The sequence below is a fragment of the Scomber scombrus genome, chromosome 24 (genome assembly GCF_963691925.1).
Source record: "Scomber scombrus chromosome 24, fScoSco1.1, whole genome shotgun sequence".
Classification (NCBI taxonomy): Eukaryota; Metazoa; Chordata; class Actinopteri; order Scombriformes; family Scombridae; genus Scomber; species Scomber scombrus.
The window spans coordinates 15627371-15651352 of record NC_084993.1 but is presented as its reverse complement, the minus strand read 5'-3'; the positions used below and the strand labels follow the sequence as shown (position 1 = coordinate 15651352).

At 38.2% G+C, this 23982-nt stretch overlaps 1 protein-coding gene across 2 annotated transcripts; it reads left to right on the top strand.

Moving 5' to 3' along the window:
• cd99 (CD99 molecule) lies at positions 1-23632 on the top strand. Of its 2 annotated transcripts, XM_062414661.1 has the most exons (13): positions 1-175; positions 6539-6568; positions 7061-7129; positions 7600-7629; positions 8135-8203; positions 9354-9431; positions 10161-10208; positions 10441-10518; positions 12200-12232; positions 13668-13688; positions 19443-19559; positions 19682-19735; positions 21109-23632. In XM_062414661.1, exons 1-13 carry the CDS (start codon positions 115-117, stop codon positions 21135-21137), a joined length of 717 nt encoding a protein of 238 aa, XP_062270645.1. In that variant the 5' UTR covers positions 1-114; the 3' UTR covers positions 21138-23632. The 2 variants fall into 2 exon arrangements, with proteins under 2 accessions (XP_062270645.1, XP_062270646.1); XM_062414662.1 differs by lacking the exons at positions 19443-19559; positions 19682-19735; positions 21109-23632 and adding an exon at positions 14181-14591.
• Positions 23633-23982: the final 350 nt, after the last annotated feature.

Below are 23982 nucleotides of genomic sequence, written 5' to 3'. Positions count from 1 at the left end.
TCCACTAATACTTTCCAGCTACACGCTAACACGCAGAGACAAAAGTCTAGCTGCACTGCTTAAACTTGATTTTTTTTCTTCTCTCGGCTACAGGGGAGAAAAGTTACAGCCAACATGAAGTCTTGTTTGAGGATAGTTTTACTTGTTTTTCTTGTTACTGGAACATTAACACAAGGTAAGCGTATTATTATATATTTTACAGTATACTATTAGAAATGAGGTTCTGTTATTTAACGGTGTTTCCCTTTAAGGTACGGCTTCTGGCTAATTTAAGCCTTAAAGTTGCTCAACTTTAGCTTGCAGTGAGTTATTATCTTGCTAACGACATGAACTCATAATTGTGACGTTTATATCTTATTAACCGTGAGCTAAACGGTTACTAGCTAGTAGTTACCATAGACTGATGGAGTTACCTAATCTTATATCATTTTCCAGCTGTTCATAGCATGAGGAGTGTAGCTACTGTTCAACCTGTGTTGGTTGAGTTGAATAACAAGTTTATTCAAATGTCACTGAAAATGCTTTTTAAAAACAAGTTCATATATTAACTACTAAGACATTGAATTAGAAAGCATTGCAGTCACGTACAGGTAGTTAGAGGAGTGTCTCACACCTGGAGCAGCTCTTCATGGCTGCTGTGGAGGAGTACAGAGCAGATGCTGGCTGTGCTGCTGTGGAGGAGTAGAGAGCAGATGCTGGTTGTGCTGCTGTGTTGTGTTGTGCTCATATGAACTGAGCGCTGAGCTGAGATTTGAGGGGATTTTTCTTATCCTTTTTTGGACAGCATTGGAATATTAGTGTTGGAATGGAAACAACTTGTGTGTGTAGTTGGTGCACAGCAGTGGAATGTAACTAAGTACATTTACTCAATTTTGAGGCACCATTTTCTAAAGCTTGAGGTGTAAGTTAACAACCCGAAAATACTCTTACATCATTGCTGTAGGCAGATTTGTAAAAAAAAATTTGCTCATTTTAGATAAAGTACAAATACAAGTAGAAAGTTCCCCCTTTACAGTCATCTGCCGTGCCCTTTGTCTGTCTCTGCTGCAACTGCTTCTTGTTTGAAGGAGGATGAGGCTGGCTGGTAAACCACACCACACGCCAGATGAGATGGCATGGCACGCTCTCTATCAGGGGCTCACATGGACTGTAGTTCAGTCAGGGCTTGTGCTGTTATTCTACTAACATTTAAATATGACCCTTAAAAATAAATCCTCTTAGTTTTTCAGTGACTTCAGGTCCATGTTAATAACCCTCCAGTGAAACACTAACATGTGGGCACGTCTCACTGAGGAAATGACTGCAGCTGCCTGAATACTAACAGTGTGTAGACATCTGCATTGGATACAACTCTTTACCTCATTAATGTTTGATGAGCAGAAACAAAACAGATGATCCATCAAACATGGTTATAGTTGTGAGCTTTAGTTGAATAGATTTGTGATGAGGCAGCAGCTGTGCGGTTGGACTTTCTGACTTTGAACATGTGTGGAGGAGTTTCTGGGGAAATCACCTGATAAAAAAGCAGTAATTTAATATTCAAATTAAATGTTTCTTTGTAAAATCCTAACTAGCATAAAGTTCATCTACCTAAAATAAAAGTATGAATGTTTTTCTAAGATGAGAGAAAAGCTGCAGTGAAGAACTGGTGGCACATTCTGAAAGGTTTAAAAGAACGATTTAAAGCTTCTATATGTGGAATTGTGAACCATTTACATGTATCATTATTTATTAATTCTAATGACTGAACAGGTGGTAACATAACTTAAACAATGAGACTCTCCTGACTTTCTCAGTTATCTTTAATAGTCCGTGGAGTAGGGCTGGCCAATAAATCAATATTATATTGATATCATGATATTTAATAGATATCGTCTCAGATTTTGAATCGTAATATGCTGATATGGGCCCCATTTTAACGATCTATAGCGCATGGCGTGAAGCGTGTGGCACAAGTGCCTTATGGGCGTGTCCAAATCCACTTTTGCTATTTTAACGACGGAAAGACGGTCAATGCACCAGGCGCATGGTCCAAAAGGGTTGGACTTAAGACCCCTCATTAATCATAGGTGTGTTTTGGGCATAACACGCTGTAAACCAACCGAGTGTTATCGCCCATTCCCTTTAAAAGCCAGGAGCGCTGTCACTTTGGTGGATTGTTATTGTAACGGTGCATATGTCAAGCAATGTGTTTCAAGAATAGAACTTGAGTTACTATATAACTGACCAGTCTGATGAGTGTAGAGGGGTGTGTGGTATACTGTAGCAACCTTTATTAAATCAGCTGATGACAAACAGTGAGTGGCTGTGTGTAATGGCACTTTGCCATGGCACTGTGGCTGTGTGTAATGGCATTTATCAACACATCAGTCCTGTGGATAACAAACACTGTAAGAATCACCCCTGTTCATTAACAGATTAATACAGATGTTTTAACCACAGATGTTGCGGAGCGTCTTTCCTCCAGAAGCAGACGTGATTCTGTCATAGTGTGATAGTTCCTGTCTCTGAAACTACAGAATCACAAAACATCCTGTATCCCTGAGTACAGAACAGTAGCCCCTGAAATAACTACTTCCTGATCATTATTATTGCGAGAAGCACTGTTCTGTCTTTACCCCTGCAATGTGATAATCATGTCTTTACCAAAGGTCAATTGTCTTCCAGCTGGGATGCATTCTTATTACACAACAAACTTACTGCTTTCAAACTGTCACACATGGCATTACATTTTTATATGAAACAAACAATAAAGTAATTAATCCCATTATCTGATATTTTAGCATGTGCCAATTCATAGCATATTCAGTATCTACACTTAATAACATAGACTGTATATAAAATGGACGTAACATCCGTGACTTCACCCATTGTTTTGTGGACTGCTGCTTGGAAGCGAATAGTTTCCGATCTGAGTAGCGCCATCTTGAAAATTTCCGGTGCATGCCGGGTAAAAAAAAAACACGGATTCTACTTATATGGGCATCAGGAAGAGCAAGAGGCGCCCTCCTGAACCTGTGAACCAATCAACCTGTCAATCACGACGTAGCCACGCCCTAATGCATACCCTGCTTTATCGTCAAATATAAAATCAGGGAGGCCAAAATTTCACAAATGAACATCATACTGCATTGAAGAAGGCTTTAAACTAGCGATTGAGACCATAAACACATTTTGAAAACGTTTACTGAGGTTATAAATCAAGTGAGAAGTTGGTGAATTCTCCATTGACTTGTATAGAGACGGAAGTCCTTTTGACACCGAAACGGTCGCCCCCTGGTGGCCTTTTGATAGAATGCAGTTTTAAGTTACTTCCGCGTTGGTATCATTTCAGAGGACCGGAACTCCCCGCCTGCTTAATAATGACTGACTGATATACCGCTATATTACCTGTGCTTTATGCAGATTTTAGTTGCTTGATGCTCCTTAAATATTTGATTGCATTTTATAACGTTTCAGTGCATAGGACGGACCTACCCGCGATCGCTCTCCTTGGTTCTGACCAAAGAAGAGCGCTCTGAAATCTTCATTACGCACCATACCTGGCTGCGCTGTAATGCATCTCTCCATAAGGCCTATAGGCTGTAAAAGCAGACACATTGACCACGGTTATATAAAAGCAACAAATCTAGTATTTCCCAAAACGTTTAGTTAAGTCCTGTTCGTATAACATGAGGTCGAATTTTTATGTATTATATTATATATATTTATATATTTTACAGGGGCGATTCTAGTATCAGAACTAGAATCGCTAGTTCAGCTCCCAATGAGAATTTGACATTCAATGCTCAGTGTTTCATACAGAATTTTGACAGAATATGGTGGGTGGATCTCAATCCGACCCTCAAGGGGGGTCTGGGGGCATGCTCCCCTGGAAGAAAACGTTTGTACATTTTTAAGTCAAATGCATCGTTCTGGTGCACTCTGACAGGTGCTTTCTACAGCGTGTTTCTTCAAATTACTAAATTGAACTAAACTACTAAAGGCTTTTAAGAGAACACCTACGTGAAAGTCACCATTTAACACGGTCACCAATGAAACACCGGCTCTGTGACTACCTCTGTAGCCGCTTACTGGCGAGGCAACTCTGTCCCCCGTTCAATGTCCAGACCTTTAACACAGAACAGTGAGGAGGAATAAAGTAGAAATCGGAGAGCAGCAACGAGAAATGACAGCAAACTATAACAGAGGTTAACGTTAGCCTCTCGTCCTCTGCTCTGTCTCAGTGAGAGCGGAGCTGAGTCCTCCGTGTGCATCAGAGACAGAGACACAGGTGGATTATATTATTATATAGACTAACCCTGCCACCGTTTATATAATTAATGGGAAACACCGATAATTTATCTATTTTAGGAGTGCTGAGATCAAATTTAGGGGTGCTAGAGCATTTAAAATTGCACCTGCATATTATAGTTTTTTGAAGAAAAGTTTAGGGTGGGCCTGTCGAAAAGTGGATGGGCCTAGGACTGTCAGGCCCACCCATAACGCCTTGCCTGCCCAGCCAGAAACAAGCCCCAGAGTGAGAGCAGAACATCATTTACTGTTTAGTTTTCTGTTGGTTGTCCAAAGGTGGTAATAAGATCACTTTTCACAATAAAACTACAGTCACAGCCTGTTGCTCCTCGGTCACAGTGTGTTGCTCCCTGGCCACAGTTCACTGAGGTTGTGTCCGAAATCACTCACATTTTCACTCATTCACGGCTCCCTGTATTATAAACACTGAATAGTTCAGTCAGTCAGCAGCAAATCAAGATTTCAAACACTAACTAATTATCATCATTTTGTGTCGTCACCATCACCTGTAGAGTCATGAAAGTAGTGTACATGTCATGGACACTACTTTTTTTAATTCCATGGTGGAATATAGTGGAGATATTTACAGACTCAACATTCAGACACTCAAATAAAATGGCGGAGTGTAAATGTAGAGCACTGTAGTAAATAGGGAATGATTTCAGACAGAGCCTGAGTCTACCAGTGTTTAGTAATAATGGTAGTAGTGGTGGTTTGGGGTCAGGTCAGCAGGGTTGACTGCTAGTGAGAGATTGAGTTCAAACACAATGTTAGACATCTTTTATGTAATTATGAGAAGTGTAAGCGAGCAAAATGCTCTAGTCTCCTGTCACAAGCACGCAAGCAACAGTCAGCTTTACCCACAGTCAACCTGTGACTGATGTCATGGCTCAACAGTAAGCACTGCCTCATCAACCAGGGCAACAAATCTAGTAAGTCACATGTTCAACTGGCCATTAGGGTTGTTTATCATAAAAAAAAAAGACAATACCAGTACCAATCCTAGTACCCTTAAAGTGATACTGATACCAGCTGAGTACTTCATTAGATACCCATTACACATTTAGGTCTCTGTCTTTTATCCGGTGTAACAGGCGTGTAGTGTAGACACACTTTAGAGCGTTTAGGTGGCATCTGCTGAACTGCTAAGCTCGCTAATTCAAATTCACCACGACTTCACCACCACAGACAGGTTGTAGCTGCTGTGGCAGTGGGCCAATCACGTCATATTAAATTGAAGAAAGCTTGTGTTGATTGGCTGTGAGCAAGTCCATACAAATGACCAGATGGATTGCAGGTATCGTTTGACACCCAGCCCTACTACTAATAGATAGTAAGTAAAAAAGTAAAAAGTGACTTTGGCCACTTGTCTGTCCAGACAAGTGATAAAGAACATTAACATTGACCCCTACATGTTAGATTAGACTGACCTGCTACTGTGAGTATGGAAGGATAATTGAAAGTATTAGCTATTGTTTTCTGTTGTTGAGTTTATTTACAGACTTCTATTGAATTAATGCCATTATTTCCCTGAAGCTGCAGCAGAAACATGATGTTGCTGGGTCAGTGTTAACAGCTTTGATTTGATAGTGATTGCTCTGTCACTGTAAGATGAGTCCAGCTCTACAGACCAGACAGGCATTCACAATATTATCTGTGTTTGACAGTCTCTTAGGCAGAACAGTGTTAGCATGTGCTTTTCAGTCGGGGGAACCACTCAGTAGTGTCAGTGGTGACTCATGCTTCAAAGCCGCTCAGTCAGCATCACCATAGCAACCAGCAAACACACTCGCTGCTACACCCAAACACTCACACATGTGTTTTCACTACAGAGGCAAAAGTGTTCTTTACACATCAAACTCCCAATAAGAAACACAATCTGTATTGAACAGTGTATCCCAACAATATAATAACATGGAAAAGCAAAAGGAAGTGTTCAAGTCTCAAGAAAAGTCTGATCTTACACAAACACAGACACACACACACATACAGTATACAGTATATTTATAGGACCAATAAAAAAAAAATTAAACAATATGTGAGGCCAGGAAATAATCCAAATATAATAATACTACTAATAATAATAATGATAAGGAGAAATACAGAAAACTAAATCCATATAGAACCTTTAAAGAAGACTCAGTTTGAATATTTCCATCAGTGTGAACATCTGGAACATGATACAAAATACATGATGATCAGCTGGTATAGATGTGTAACAGAGTTCTATGTCTTCCTCTCACAGAGTTTGATCTGTCGGATGCCTTTGATATAGGTGAGTCACTTTCTCTGTAACATCACATTTTAAAACTATTTCAGCAGCACGTTCATCTTCACGTAAACTGATAATGTGCAACACTGTACTGTAAGTCCTCCTGTTTAGTATTTACAGCCATCCAATGGTCATTTAATAAATGCTTTATAGCACAAAAACTACATTATAGACTTATATTCATCTAACTGGGCCTGGCTTTGATTTGATTGTGATGAAGTTTGTTTGTGTTGGAATATTTAGAATATGAGTTTGTGTAGGTTTGGGTTGTGTTTATGAGATTGTTTAGCTTTCATTCCATGATCCACAACTCTGAATGTAAAGAGCACAACTATAGTGTAAATCTCAAATGACCACTCACTGTAGAAGACTGTCACTGAGTGTCTGACAATGAATAATACACTTGTTAAGGTGAGATTCAAAGAGGATACTGGCTTTCAAGGGACTTGACTTGTTCTCAGTTACTAACACTGCTCAATTCTTTGTTGTGTTTAGATCCAACACAAGAGCCAAAAGCACCAGAGCCCGAAAAGCCAAAATCCCCAGATGTGCCCAAAACTGACGGTTTGTATCTTTTCACATACAGGATGACATCTGAAGCACTAGCTGTGTGTGTGTGTGTGTGTGTGTGTGTGTGTGTGTGTGTGTGTGTGTGTGTGTGTGTGTGTGTGTGTGTGTGTGTGTGTGTGTGTGTGTGTGTGTGTGTAAAAGGAGGCTGCGATCAACACGCTGCACGCCACGGCACATCACACACATACACACACAAACAAACACGCATACAGTATACAGTATATTTATACGACCAATAAAAAAAAATTAAACAATATGTGAGGCCAGGAAATAATCCAAATATAATAATACTACTAATAATAATAATGATAAGGAGAAATACAGAAAACAAAATCCATATAGAACCTTTAAAGAAGACTCAGTTTGAATATTTCCATCAGTGTGAACATCTGGAACATGATACAAAATACATGATGATCAGCTGGTATAGATGTGTAACAGAGTTCTATGTCTTCCTCTCACAGAGTTTGATCTGTCGGATGCCTTTGATAAAGGTGAGTCACTTTCTCTGTAACATCACATTTTAAAACTATTTCAGCAGCACGTTCATCTTCACATAAACTGATAATGTGCAACACTGTACTGTAAGTCCTCCTGTTTAATATTTACAGCCATCCAATGGTCATTTAATAAATGCTTTATAGCACAAAAACTACATTATAGACTTATATTCATCTAACTGGGCCTGGCTTTGATTTGATTGTGATGAAGTTTGTTTGTGTTGGAATATTTAGAATATGAGTTTGTGTAGGTTTGGGTTGTGTTTATGAGATTGTTTAGCTTTCATTCCATGATCCACAACTCTGAATGTAAAGAGCTCAACTATAGTGTAAATCTCAAATGACCACTCACTGTAGAAGACTGTCACTGAGTGTCTGACAATGACTAATACACTTGTTAAGGGGAGATTCAAAGAGGATACTGGCTTTCAAGGGACTTTAAATTAAAATATGACTTGTTCTCAGTTACTAACACTGCTCAATTCTTTGTTGTGTTTAGGTCCAACACAAGAGCCAAAAGCACCAGAGCCCGAAAAGCCAAAATCCCCAGATGTGCCCAAAACTGACGGTTTGTATCTCTTCACATTCAGAATGACATCTGAAGCACTAACTGTGGTGTGTGTGTGTGTGTGTGTGTGTGTGTGTGTGTGTGTGTGTGTGTGTGTGTGTGTGTGTGTGTGTGTGTGTGCATTATAAAAACCACAGCAGTCATACTGTTGGTTGAATGAAGTAGTGTACATTACAGCAGTTGCTTGCTGAGATGTTGTGAAAGTGTGATTGTGTGGACACAGTTTCATATTAGAATGTGAGTTGTCAGACAGGTTTGAACAGCTCCACATTTCAACTACTTCATCCAAACCGCTAATTTGGAAATGGAAACAAAAGAGAGAATGTGGTAATTTGCGGGTTCTAACCCCCTTTTTCCCCTCATTACTCAAATTGAAATAGTAATTCCTTATACTGTTCACTACTAGAAAAAGCAAAAGTGTTAGTCACAAATCACCAGTCAGAACTAGTCTCCATATTGTCCATCATGATGAAATCAACCTCTTGACTTTGTCAGCAATTCATCAGCCAATAAATATCAAACACCTAAATATGAAAGGCAAATGACAATAAAGCAGTTTTCAAAGATCAGGCTGTGACAGCTAATTTTACACTTCATTACATTCATCAAATGACATTATTACCTTTATGACTTATTGTATATTCATTACTTTGGCCTAGGCTCACAACACACTGAATAAGCTATGATTTATTTTACTGTAGATATAATGATTGGACAAACCATTTCTGATGTATATTGATTTGTAGTGGACCATGTTTCATGTTTCTAGCTCATTCCAACTTACAGGAATTTTAACTTTTCTGGCAGGAAAATAAATAAATGATTATTATTATTTTCATGATTATTATTGTTAGTAGTAGTATTAGTAGTAGTAGTAGTAGTAGTAGTAGTAGTAGTAGTAGTAGTAGTAGTATTAGTAGTAGTAGTAGTAGTAGTAGTAGTAGTAGTAGTAGTAGTAGTAGTATTAGTAGTAGTAGTAGTAGTAGTAGTAGTAGTAGTAGGCTGGATCTAGAGGACGCTCTGGGTCCAGGTAAATCTCTTGTAATTGAAGATGTAATGTTGGGATGTTTCTCTGATATCTGAGCAGCATGGACATGGACACAAAACGCATCCTCATTCTTAAAGCCTTTTCTCTCGTGTGTTTTGACAGATAAATCAGAGAAGAAACCCAGTTCTGGAGGAGGAGGAGGAGGAGATGGGTTTGATCTGGAGGCTGCTCTGGTTCCAGGTAAATCTGTTCTAACTGATGAAACTAGAAATAGATTTAACTCAGCGCCTGAGCAGCATGCATATTTAATGGCTAATGCTTTGATGCTTTTAATATGTGAGCTGTAAATGTTAGCATATCCAGCTCACTAACTAGCCCACAGCAATAACCTAGCATTGCATTTAGTTATACAGGTTACTTTAAAGAGTGTTTTTATACTATATCACAGTATGTCAAAGTGAAACATAACAATAATAACACTTCTAGAATAACATCCATGTCTCCTTCATGGATCATTAGCTGCTGACACGTCTTGCTTTTGCTTCTGAACAGTTCCTGTTATCTGACATGTCCTCAGCCTTCTAGTACAATATCATGTATGTATTCATCATCAGAATGAAAACATATTTACATCATAACAGTTGTCATTTCTATATATAAAATATATCATATATAATATACTCTTCAAATCCAATTACAGAGTACAGACTAGACCTGCTCTGTGTGAAAAATGCCTTGACATAACTTTAGTTGTGATTTGGTGCTATATAATTAAAGATTGATAAAGATTGAGTGATAAAAAGGTGAATATTACAACAGTGAAATATTCATGGGCGAAACAAACATTATCAGTTTAAAATGAGTCTTTCTGATATAATAACCTGCTACATGCAAACACTGGACTTCTACAAACTATTATTTATTTGCTTTCCTCAATTATTGATGCTCATGAAGTCTTTGTACTCACAGATAACCCCACTGAGAAACCTGCTCCTAGACCACCAAAGGGTGGAGGAGGTGAGTCTACAGATGTTTCAACTCATTCATGAACTCTATCCAGCTGCAGATCTGCGGAAAAAACTGTGTGTACCAAGTAAACCACTTCTTGTTCAGAAGATGTCAGATTAAAGTGAGACGGTGGTTGTGATGTGCTTTTGAGCCTCGACACAAATAAAACACTTCCTGTCACACTGATGTGACAGTTTGAATTGTGCGTGTGCGGAATGAAACCTGGTGTCATTTCTTAAAGGTGGTGGATCGTTTGACATCACAGACCTGGAAGATGTTGCTGGTGGAGACTTCAAGCCTGATGGAGGCCGCTCAGGAGGTGAGACATCACTCTGAACTTTTTTACTGATGTTTAATAAAATCAGGGATGTAATGTGTAACCTGTTCATCCCCCCAAAACACACTTTGGTTATAATCTGACTTCACTGCTTCAGTATTTTTCTCTTTTCTTTGTTGTGTCCTTCTCTGCTGCTGACTCGGCCCAGCTGAGCGTCTCAAGAGAATCTCACAACATTTATTTAATGTCATGGTAACGCTGACACATTCTGAGCTGTTTATACAAGTGTCCTGTGGATCACATGCCACTTTTTGACAGTACAGTGTATCTATGTCAGCCAGAGCTGGAAATAGCTTGTAGTCAGATAGAAGAAGTGTGATAGAGACAGTGGAAGAAGTGCTGCTGCTCTCACACAGGATGGTGTGGTTTTATATTACTTTACATAAACCACCAAAATGCCCCAACATGTAGGAGCTGAGTGGTCATCAGATCACATCTGAGTCACATGATGGAGAAGAATTTTCAGTCTGCAGTGTGAGCATACTCCTAGAATAGTGAAACCTATGACACATGGGTGTTTTTTTTTGACAATGGGAGAAAACCGGAGCACCCGGATGAAACCCATGCAAGCACAGGGAGAACCCTAACCCCACACAGTAGCAGCACTTATACATTTAGCAGATGAATAACACAGGTACATAACATAATCTGAGCTGAACACAGTTCAATAACAGCAGATTTCTTCAACCATAAATGAAGCAAGTTACAGTTTATTACATTAATTAACCTCACTTAATAATGGTGAAGTATGAAATCTGCTCTCAGATACAATTACATTTACAAGTCAATTTTAATTTTGAATCAATTAAAAGAAATAGGCACAATTTATGGAGCACATGGTTGAACCTAATTGCTGACCTGTGCTGTAGTGCATTGCAGGACTTATATTATGTACTTATTATATATTTATTATGTGCATTTCTTAGATATTCTTAGACAAATGTACAATTTGCCATATTGCCACAGACCAACATTCATACAGTAAATATGGGGCCTCTGGGGTCCCCATTTCTTTATATGTGTATGATTGTAAAGTTGTATCAGTGGTGTTTTTTTTTGCAAATGAGCTGCTAATTATCTGAAGTCCAGTGATGAACTCTACATGTTATACATCTTCATGGATTTTGCAGCAGTGACAAAGACACTCGTGATAAACTGTATGTTGTTGATTTGTTATGAATTTTTAACCAGCAGGCTTTGCTCATTTCGATCATATTCTTTCAAAAAGTCTCTATTTCTCAACGAGAAAATGACAGCTATCTTTTTCCATTGTTCTACATTTAAAAGAATTCTATAAGACACAAAAGCCACTGTTATTTTGGAATATTTGTCTTTATATAGTCAGAATATGGAAGGAATTAGTTGTTCTTCTACCAGAGGGGGAAAAAAAGAAATAAAAAGCCACCAGCTATGTAGTGTAATTAGAGCCACATGGTTGTGTTCTGCGTGTTCATGTAGATGAAGCAGCAGTAACCTGTCATTAACTCTGCTCTGAGTGTACTCATGCTGGAAGAAAACCGGTTTGCACAGGAAAGAGGAAGCACACTATTACAGATCCCATGTGCTGATTTCTATTTAGCTTTACACAGTTTCACTACTTTGTTTCTGTAAGATGAAAAAAAACCTCAACTAAAAAGTTTAATATGATTTGTGTTCTTTTCAGGCCGTGGAGAGGATTCTGGTCATGATACCCAGGGTACGTATCTTTATTCTACTTTATGTTTGAGTTCATTTACAAGAGAAAGCAAAGCCAGAATAATGCTGCTCATGAGTTACCAGATGGAACCAAACCATAAAAACAGGGTTCAAGGCCAGAAGCTTTGAAGAAAAGCTAATGAGCACACATTGTTCTACAGCAGCTTCCCTCAGTGTGTCACTTCAAGTCCACAAACACACCATTATAAATCCTGGATGACGTCAAACATGAACTGAAACAACTTTTCTAAAATGATTCAACATAGAAACATTACTATAGTGTAAAGTCAAAAGTGTACATTAAATATCTATTTATTGATTTTTCTGGTACAACTGCACTTCTCATTATCCGGCTGTTAAGTCTGACGTCACGCATGACGAAAATTCTATTTCCGGGTCCAAAGGCATCGATTAGTAATCAACAACAATGGCGGAACCCGTGAACCTTTTTACGATCACCTCTTATTGTAGTGACATGTCTGTGAGAGTGAAAAAGGGACTGAATTCGTATAATTCAGTACAGGGTGTAACTGTTCTTCCTGATGGTTTAATTAAGGGCACTGTCCAGGCATCAATGAAAAAGAAAGTGTACAAAGTTGAGGTGAAGTTGTGAGGTAGCGAAAGTTCTTCTGAATGTTTTAAACACCAACCCTTAAACATATATATTAATGCCATACATTGTTAGAAAGCTTAGATTGCCCTGATTCATTCAAGACCACTCACGAATTATATGGTTGCTCACAGCCGTAATAGTATAAGCGGCTAGCCACTCAGCTAAAGTAAGAACAGATAGATAGATTGACAGCAGTTTGAGGATGGATTTTTTAAAGTGCAGATACGCGTTGAGAATCGGGCAGTCGCAAAAACGACAACTTGATGTCGTTTTTTGATTCAGATCTGTTGAGACAACACGGGACACAACACTGTGGCATACTGCACAAACGGAGCCGCTCTGGGGGTATTGGACCCGGAAATAGAATTTTCGTCATGCGTGATGTCGTGACTTAACAGCCGGATAACTCATATGATAACTGTAGCTAATTGGAAAAACTACATGACAATCATGTTGTCTAGTCATGATTGTAAGTAGTGATCTAATATGTTACTTTCATGTAAAAACAGGCTCTGTGGCTGTGGAAGCACTTTAATGTGAAACAGACACACAGTGGATGACCTGTACATTACACTGTCCTCTGAAATGCTGCAAACTGCTTTAAAAGGAGGAAAATGGAATGATTACTAAAATGTTTCTCACTTATAGATACATCCAGAACACTCTACACTGTCTTACAATAAACAGTCTAAGATAAATACTGAAGCATGACAATATGATATACAATATCAATATAATATAAATCCAGTATTTTCAGTGTCTTTAATATTTTGAAAATAAATGTCTTTAACATCAGATTAATTGTGTTGTGTGTTCCTCACAGGTGGTGCTGACCAGCCAGAAGGTAAAAGCATATCTCATAATGTTCTGTGCTTGTTTTGGATGTGTTTCCTGTCTTTGTGTGTGTGTGTGTTGCGTGTTAGTGTCCATGTGGGATCATTGCATGTAATGGAAATGATCTTTTCTTCCACTTGTTGTTGGGAATTTCCTGTTTCCTGCTTCTCGAAATTGTTTCCTGCTTCTGGGTCATTGCTGAACAGTAGCTGTGTTGGTCTTTTATTTATTCTTCATGCCACAAGGCAGATTCTCATGTGTTGATACGTTTGAGGCTTTGAAAGCACCTCAGGATGCTTACTGTGATGTATTTGTCAGAATATGTGTTTCCTGACATCAGAGCAGTCAGCTGAGTGTTCAGATATGTAATCAGTTGTATTTAAAAGGCTCTCTGAGGACTTGATGGGCAGTTAGTGAGTTTTATACAGGTGTGATCTTCATGTTGGAACCCCTGGTCTGCTCTCTCTGGCTAAAAACCTGCTTCGATTGTGTGTCGTTGCAGATCCAGACCTTCTGTGGGGCCAAATCCTGAAGATGCTAAATGCTAACATGCCAGAGGAATTCTTTATGTGGATGTCCAACATAAGGCAGATGTTATTACCTCTGTTAGAGAGGGTCATGGATCTGCTGCAAGCTATGCACTGAGCTGTGTGTTCTGATTGGCTGTCAGGTCTGAGCTTAAACTCTGACCTTTGATTTACACATGTTGGATCAATGTCTGATGGACATGACAACAAAACATATATATATAGCAGGGTGTTTGTGAAGTAGTGAATCAGAGAGGAATCACTTTTTTTTTGGATGGTCTTTGTTCTTATTAGATATGTTTGTTATGTTTGGTGTTTATATGTTTGGGCTCATCCCTCCAGCTCTGGAGTGGACAAACTAAAGAAAACCTGCAGTAAATACTTATGTTAGGCTTAGATATAAAGATTATTACATCTGATTATCTACACTGATGTGTGCAGTAGATGTGATGACCAAACGGTTGGTGAGTGTACAGTCAGTGGTTGCAGTGAGACCTGCATGCTGCACACTAGATTTAATCTGACATGTGTCACACATTTGTTTCTCTGCTGCTTCCAACATCAAATAATATGAAGCTGCACACTTTGAATACATACATTCATAAAAGCAGAGAATCCTGCATGTTATACAGGATGTTACATTCATATGGATTTACAATAGCATGAGACAAAGTTAAGAAGCTGATGCTTTTTAGATTTAGTCAGTTCTCATATTCTGTTTGCTGACTCATGATTTCAGCTCATTAGACTTTCAGCTGGCAGAGTTATTGCACTCCATGTTTGTTATTGTTCTGTACTGTAACCACACATTGCTCCCTAACATTTACCAAACCCTTTACAATGTTAAAAGATACGAACATGATGCGATATCTGAATGATTGACAGAGTATTTATTTGTCATGGACCATGTACAATTGACATTAATCTCAAAGAGAAAAGATGCATTGCTCTAGAGTATCCATCTGCAGTCCCTATGATAGTCAGACAGCAGAACTCTAAACACTAGAAAGGGTATACACACATAAGAACAGGTAGGACAGGGTGAGTACATAGACACAAACACAATATACATCAGGAAGGGTAAGAAAACATAGATTAGTAGACACAAAACAGTACAGCAACAATTCAGATAGCATAAGAAAACATGACAATAAAAATGTGTTTGGTTTGATGCTGGAATGTTTGGTTCCTTCAAATTATTTTATTTTTTTGCTTCTCTAGAGATTTGGAATCTTTGGAATTTTGTGCTTTTTTTCAAATGTATTTGGAGGCTGTTTTTTATTTGACTTGTTATTCAGTGTCAAACTAGGTAAGATGGGTTAGGGTTATATAATGTCTTGCATAGTGAAGTGTTTCTGTTATTTTGTCCACCACCTTTATGACATTCATTCATTCATTCATTCATTCATTCTCCATTCATTACACCAGTTTACAGCAGTTCTCTTATGCTTGCTGTTAAAGTTTACACAGAAACAAGAAATGTGATCACTCCATGTGACCTTTGCCCTCTGGCTGCCTGTGCTCCTATCAGCTGCAGTTTAGTTTTGAGCTGGAAAGTAAAAGTGTATCAAAGCAGCGTTCAGAGAGTGTGAGAGTAAAAGACTTTATCCCTGTGATTCTACACACACACACACACACACAGTTTGGGCGTGTACATACATTCCTTTTTGCTTTGCACTCTCCACCCATCGTCTCCTGTGTATGTGTATGTGTATGAAGTGCCATGACTCATGATGTGTGTTAGTTTACAGCATTAGAAAGTAATCCAGTGTTCAGGTTGGGTACTTTTTGTTCATTATTTACCACTAAATAAGCTTCTAGGACAGGACTTGAGTTACTGAACAGACTCCTCTGACTCTCAGTCACTAGTAATAAACTGATCTCAGGACTCCAACTTTAAAACTAGTGTTTCTTGCTTTCTTTGCATCTGTGTTGCTGAGTGTTTTTCACTGTCATCAGCTCCAGTCAGGACATGCCTGTTTGAGCCTGAGCACACACACCGTCAGTACTGACACCTCAGCAGCAATCTGTACATTCTTATCATAGCCAGCATTCAAAGCTCTCTGCTGACACATCCAACATGCTACAAGAAGCTGCTTCTTCTCATGCTCAAACACCTCATTGTCTCTGATCCACTTCACTAGTCGATATTAGATCACATGATGGGTTTTTTCCCTCTGGCAGTTTATAGCTCATAAACTCTTCTTTGTGTGCCGTTTAATAACTGGCAGTGTATTTGTTGTTGCTGGGTTCTTAAAGGATAAGTTCAGAGTTTGTTAAGCTGATCTTAATAAAACAGTTGTGTGTGTGAGAGGTTGCTCTAATCAAACTGAACAGGGCTCGGGACTACAGCATTCAGTCAGGATAAATCAGTGTTGTATTGAAAACTGTGAATTCCAGAAGTTTAGTTTCTCTTCCTGCTGCTGGTCATTCCTGGTTATTCTTCCTGATAACAAACCTACACACAGCTACCAGCACTTCTCCCTGTGCTGCTGCTCAGCAGGGAAACACTGTCTGTACTGACACAGTTTGTCTATGATTTAATAACAAGGTATAATAAGTTAGAAAAAATATCTTCCATACTAAAAAGAAATGTCAGTAAAGGCATGTCAAACTAGCTCATAGGGAGACTGGAGTAAGATGAGCCATGTTTCATATTTATGATCACTACATCAAGGCAATCATAGTTTTGTCGCTAACTAATATATCTGCATATATTTCAGGATGTTGTGCATCCCTTCAAACAAATAGAATGAGTACCCCGTGTATGGGGTAAGTTGAGCCGTATCCCTACCCCCCCCCCTCTCCTCCCCACCTTCTCACTCCCTAAATAACAATCACATCTTCACATTCATGTGTATTTTTATTTATTATACACAATTCAACAGGTACAATACCCTTTTAAAACATTATTATTGCATATTACTGCTAAACAGCTGTTTTGTAAAAAAAAAAAAAAAAAAACAACAACAACATTTTAACATGAGAATGCCTTAAAGTGCGCTTGGGAAGAGAACATTAACAGCTGTGGTCAGTTATGGACTAGTAACACATTTGAACAATCTGAACTGAAACTCTCATCCTCTCATCATCAATTCCTTTCTTCCTCTATCTATCCTCTCTTCTATCCATCTTCTTTAAACTCCTCCCTCCATCTTCACCTCTCGTTCCATCTATCCCCAACCCACCGGCTCAACTCACCCCTGGCCAAATGGCTCAACTTACCCCAGAGCTACCATTTTGACTTTATTAGTCCCCACAGCTAAAAAGGTGCACTTTTATGCTAGGTTTATGACCTCATGTTGTAGCTCATAGATACCACAATTGATTTATAAAACTAATTTAAAATGATCTATTTTGGTCTAAACACAATTCTCATGAAACTTATGATAGACTAAATTCACTTTACCCATGTGGTTCTTACCTTCACAGACTCCTCCTAAATATTTGGTCACATGATCAATGTTTATTACCGTTTCCTAGCAACAAGGGGTGGCTCAACTTACCCTTTGGCTCAACTTACCCCAGTCTCCCCTATAGAAACTCTCCAAAGTTCAACTGCAAAATGTTCTGCTCAGCATGTATCTTATTCACAGTTGTTTATGTTTTTAAAAAAAAATGACATTTATTAAACTGTGGAGATAATACATTAAAAAATACCTTAACATTCCATAAATATACCTATTAATGAAACCCACATTGATGGTACTGTGTGGAATATAAAACCCTTCAAAGTTCATTCATTTTCTTTAAGAATTCAGACTTTGAAGGAATACTTTGTAACATTTAAAAGTTGTAATAGAGTGTTTTTATTGGACAGAGCCAGGCTACGCTAGCTGTTTCCTCCTGCATCAAGCCTAGCTTAATGCTAAGCTAGGCTAATCACATCCTGACACCAGCTATGTATTTAACAGAGACAGACAGATACCCCAAACTATTCCTTTAATGTACTCCTAATCCAAATAGTTCCTAATGATTCCTCTGTGAACACTGCTGTGAGACAGTCCTGAGAGGTGAGCAAATGTTTCTAATTCTCTGTCTGTGTGAATAAACACTGCTTCGATCTCATGATTCTATCAGCTCAGTAACTTCAGGTGTCCTGCATGTGTGTGGGAAAGAAGAGCAGTGAATCACGTCGTCTGCTGGCATCCTGTTTCAGACAACACCCTATTTTTATATACTGCTCTATCACAGGATACACCTCTAACTCTAACTGATGACTCACTGTGATTTTAAAGTAAGTCAACAGAACAGACAGCCATTATTGGTGCTATTGTACTGTATGTTCTGAGCCACACCCTGCCCTGGAGCTAGGGTGTGTTTTAATCCAGATTATGTCTGATTTAAACACAGTTTCACCACCTCTGTTCTGTTTAACTGAAGCTCATCAGTCTGTGTCTTTATGTCGCTTTTATATGTCAACTTCAGCTTTTTCTTGCAGTGTTTTCTGGTCTTTTATTGCTACTGCAAAGAGATGTGTACATCATTAGAAGCTGTTGATCGCCACCTTGTGGAATACTCGGGTCATGACAGTTCACAGTTTATCAAATCAGTAAGATCAAAGGGGAGAAAGCTCTTTAGATCCATTTTAGAAGAAATAAGTTCTTCAGTTAAATAACATAAAACAAGAAATGGAAAAAAACCCTCCTACTTAATGCAATAAATGATCAAAGATCAGAGCCAATCAGAAACAAGGATTCACCCCAGTGCTTCCCTATTGTTCTTGTTCTGAAAAACAAATGATTTGAAATGTTTTAAAGGTTAATTTTACTGATGTGACACCTTTAATATCTCTAGTAGCAATTAACATCCAAATGAACACTTTCATATATAAATAGAGATAACATCATTTTTAAACTAGGCTGCAATAGAAAGAAAAAACTTTAGCACTGAAGATGTTCTGCTGCTGGTAGAGGAGAAACTTATTACATGTGTGTGTTAGCAGACTATGAGGAAGCAGCAGCATTTGAAACCACCTTTTTCTGAATCATATGTTAACAGATTGTTCATCATAACCAACACTGTGCTGAACAGTCAATCCAAAACACACCTCAGAACACTAAAAGATTACGACCAAGAATTGTTCACGTTTTTTCGTTGTTTTTTAACCTGTCTGCCCGATAAGTACATGCTCAGAATTCCACGGTTAATTGTGAACACACACCTATTTTTCATGACAGCATATGAAAGCTCAGTCTGCTGTAACATGTCTTCTCTCCTGTGTTCTGGTCTTGCAGAAGCTGGATCTGGACAGATTGCAGGGATCGTCAGTGCCATCGGAGTCGCTATTTTAGGAGCGGCTTCCAGTTACTTTGCTTACCAGAAGAAGAAACTGTGTTTCAAGCTGCAGGGAGGTCAGTGCTTCACTACAGGATTTCTACTTGTGCAAAATAGTACAGTGTGTTACAGATAAAGGGGGTACAGTCACAACAGCTACTGACTAAGTGATAAATGATGGAAAATGTTCCCTCTTCAGGTCAGGATCCAGAGAGTGGTAAAGACCAGCATGGGACTCAGTCTGACCCTCAAGGTAGGTTTCTTGTTTTTTTAAAACAATAGATTAAAGATAATTATCAAAATTAGCTGTAAAAAAAAAAAAAAAGACATCACTTACATTGCTAATGTGTATTAACACCCATTGGGCCCCATTTTAACGATCTATAGCGTATGGCGTGAAGTGTGTGGCACAAGTGTCTTTGGGGCGTGTCCAAATCCACTTTTGCTATTTTAACGATGGAAAAACGGTCAACGCACCAGGCGCATGGTCCAAAAGGGTTGGACTTAAGACCCCTCATTAATCATAGGTGTGTTTGGGCCTAACATGCTGTAAACCAATCAGAGTGTTATCTCCCATTCCCTTTAAAAGCCAGGAGCGCTGTCACTTGAAAAATGACAACTGAGTCGGGTGAAACAAAGACACATGCATCACGCCCGCCATTCGCTGTGCGCCGACCGCAAGATGGGGCCTATTATTTGAGTATGAACAGCAGTATATCAATAAAGTGATACAAGAGTCAGAGATGTGGTTACATTGATACACAACCACTCATCCAAATGAAATTCAGAACAAATACTGAGAAATAATGTTTCCTGTCAGCCTCTCTGCAACTAACTGTCCAATAAAGTCAAAAAAATCCTAAAAAATCATATAAAAAAGAAAAACACTTATAATTTCATTAAATCTTATTTTTGAGGCAGAGAGGATGCAGCTCACTGACAAGCCACATAAAGATGAAATTGACACTTCATGGGGAGTGTTTTCAGACAATAGTTTTATTGTTACAAGAGAAAAGACTTTAAGGATGAGGACCATGTGGTTGCTTCAGTTCTTGTATGATTGATAGTCTCCTCAGGTCTTCTTCCAGCTGGCCTCTGGCTTCTTGAACGTTGAAGGCAAAACGGATATTGAAGCCCAGAGTATTTAAATACATGCGATCATGCAACATTATTAAAAAGTGTATCACTGTTCATGTGTTTACTGTTTGTGTAGCAGGAGACATCATTTGTTCGGGTTTCTCTGAATCAGTATCTGGAATAAAAATTAAAGTAATAATTCAAATTATTATTATTATTATTATTATTATTAATAAAAAAGACCAAGTGTGAATCAAATCAGATGTGAATCTCAGTGCTTGGCACAAATGTACAAATGTATCTGATTAATGTTTGTATGGAATCATGGACTGTACATCTAGATATGTTTTAAATGGTACCTCTAAAGTATGTTATTAGCAGTGTTGATGTTGTTAACTGCTGAGGAACCAAACTAAATCCAGACCTGTGTTTAGTTTGACATCTAGTGGTGAAAAGCAGGTACTGAACTCCTCCTCTGCTCTGTACCTGCCGTGTTTGGAGCTCTGTCACTCAGTCATTACATCCATGTTGTGTTCTTCTACGTTTCAGTTCTCAGCAACCTGCTCAAGACGTCTTAGAGACACTCTGCACTTGCACAACACAAGTCAGTGGCCTGTTATACAGAACTCAACTCAAAATCAACCTTTCAATTAACTGTGTGTGTTTTGTCTTTGGTCATAAGACTGAGACTCCCTTTGTCTCAGAGATGAAGCTGCAGCCTAACATGGATACAACTAAAGCTTAACTTGAAAAATGTAAAATAAAAATCAGTCCTGTTTGATTTCTTTTTTTCCGTTCATATTTAACAGAACTTCAATCAGAACAGCTGAGTAATGATTTCAACAAATACTACTCTACACATGAATCTGACGCTTACACTATAGTAACTACATATAAGTGTATTAAGTTTTACGTAGTTGCTGCACAGCTGGAGGCGATTGTTACAGAATAGACTCTTTCCTGCCATCCTTTACCCTGTAACTTGTGATTGTGTCTGTGGCAAACTCTACCCAGCTGGTATCTGAGAAGGAACCTTAAAAATAAACCGTATGTATTTTCTTGTGTGTGCCCCAGAATGGATGTACAGTATTTCCCTAAGCACCTTAAATCTTAAAAGATTGGATTGATCATCAAAATCTGACTGAACCATACACTGTAAATTCAAAATTAATTGTAAATTCAGTGTAATGTGCATTTTCTTTCACCATTTACCTCCAGTCAGTTTTTACTTTGCCGTATTTTTGAGCACTGTTAAATTGAAGTCATTAGTTAACATAACGTTCAGTCGTCAGACCATCATCAATAATTCCTGATTAAGAAGTGACGACTGAAATCTTTTTAATGAAGTGAGTACCAGTGATCAATAGTGAATGGTGTTTTTGGTTCTTTCTAAGTTACAGTCAATAAAATCAAGACTTCCTGTAGTTTTAAAACTCATCAGGAACACCATTGAGCAGGACTTTTGAGAAGCTGTACGTTTTTCAATGTGAAATAAGTGAGTGCGACTGAAAGAACGATAAAGTAGAAACAACTGGAACAGAGGAGGGAAAACCTTTTAAAGTGACTATGACATGATTTTGTGGAAATGTACATTGTACTGCACTTATTAAGACAACAGGTCAAAATGGAGAAAGTACTGAGTTTGCATCGACAGTAATGGGCCCCTATTTAAAAATTGACAGTAATCCATACTGTAGCATAGGTCAAAGATGTTTCAGGTTGTTATATTGATCCAATCATCATGTAAGTGGACTTCAGTCCAGCAGAAGGAGCTTCTCATGTACAATGCTGATTGTGATGTAAGCAGAATGCTAATGTATTATATATATTTGATAAATATACATAAGTCAGTGAGATTTATTTGATATATATAAGTGACATTGCTTAAGATCTTTAGTGTCACATGTAAATGTAACATACAGTATAGTAGATACTAGCTAGTATAACCTTTACATTTCTGTTTTCTTGTGTTGGAGATTCCTCCTTAATTTGTACACTGCAAAATACATTTCTGTCTGTAGTTTGACTCCTTCTAGTACTTACTTTAAAGCTGCACTAATAAACATTTTTATATTAACAGTGGATCTAATGACTATGTGTAACATGAAAAGACAATTATCACCATCTTTGCACTTGTGCTTTTAGCTCATTGTTTTGGTTCTCTGACCCACAAACTCTTCTAAAAGTCAGAGACATCTGACAGCTGAAGAGACAGATGTTTCTCTCAGCTGGTAGAGGGTTTTATCCAATAGGATGATAATATTCATCTGTCTCTGCTGCACATGTAAATAGGCATCTGTTTGCTAACACATTAGCCGTAACAACTTCATAAGGTCAGACTGTGTTTTAGGTAGTTCTGCTGCCCCCAATTGGTCAAAAACTCAACTAATGCAGCTTTAAAACAAGTGAAAGTGTAATACTCCAACCCACTTGTTTTAAAAAATATAAGGTTTTAAGGATTCAATCAGACAGAAATGGACTAATATGGAGATTTTTGCAGAGTTTTGTATTTTTTCAGTTATATTGCTGCTTTGCTGCTCTTTTGCTCTTTTGTTTGCTGTAGCATAGAGGTAGAGTAGAGTAGAGGTGAAGCACAGGCAACACTCTGAGGTATTGCATATGCTGCATTTGTCCATGAATCATGAATCAACACTTGTTCCATTTCAGTTCTCTGCACTATGTTGAATTTGGTCTCCCATCCTTCAGCCACTCATGAGCACATAAAAATACTAACATCAGAACAATTACATGAGGAGGTTATGTTTGGAGAGTTGCTGTTGCGATGCTAAAACATTAAAATGATCTGCATCCATGTAAATACTTGACAATGATGTGTATAGACCCTGCTGATGTTAGCTTCAGGCTGGATGCTGCCGTGCTGCCTCTGAGCTGTTCAGTATCAATCATGATCTCAATCTAAAGTGAGTTTTGGGGAGATTTTTGTATTTTATATTGTCTGAGCGTAACAAGCATAGATAATCCAGGTATAGTTCATGTGATGATTAGATGAATGTTATTTTACTGAGTGGATTTGAAATGTGTGTACATGTTTTCAATAAAGTGGTGTACAGTTTATTGTTGTTTTGTCCTTTTTGTCATCACGTCTTTCAGAATGACTAATGTTTAGTCTTGACCCTGACATCAGTAATCAAAAAGTATTCAAACTCAAGGTCCACTTGCTTGATATTTTGGATCTTTCAGCCACATCACCATCGTCATCACTTAAAAAAAACAACTTGAGATCCAGGCATGTGTTTGTGTTCTTTTTAATCCACAAATTTGATCTTGTTAGTGTATAAATGTTGAATATAAATGATCTCGGTAATGTGAATCTTGACTAAAGATGAGGGTGACTTTGTAAAGTGTTCAGGGACTGCAGATGAAAAATAGCCTGTTAACTCAGGTGCATTTACAGCTATGTTT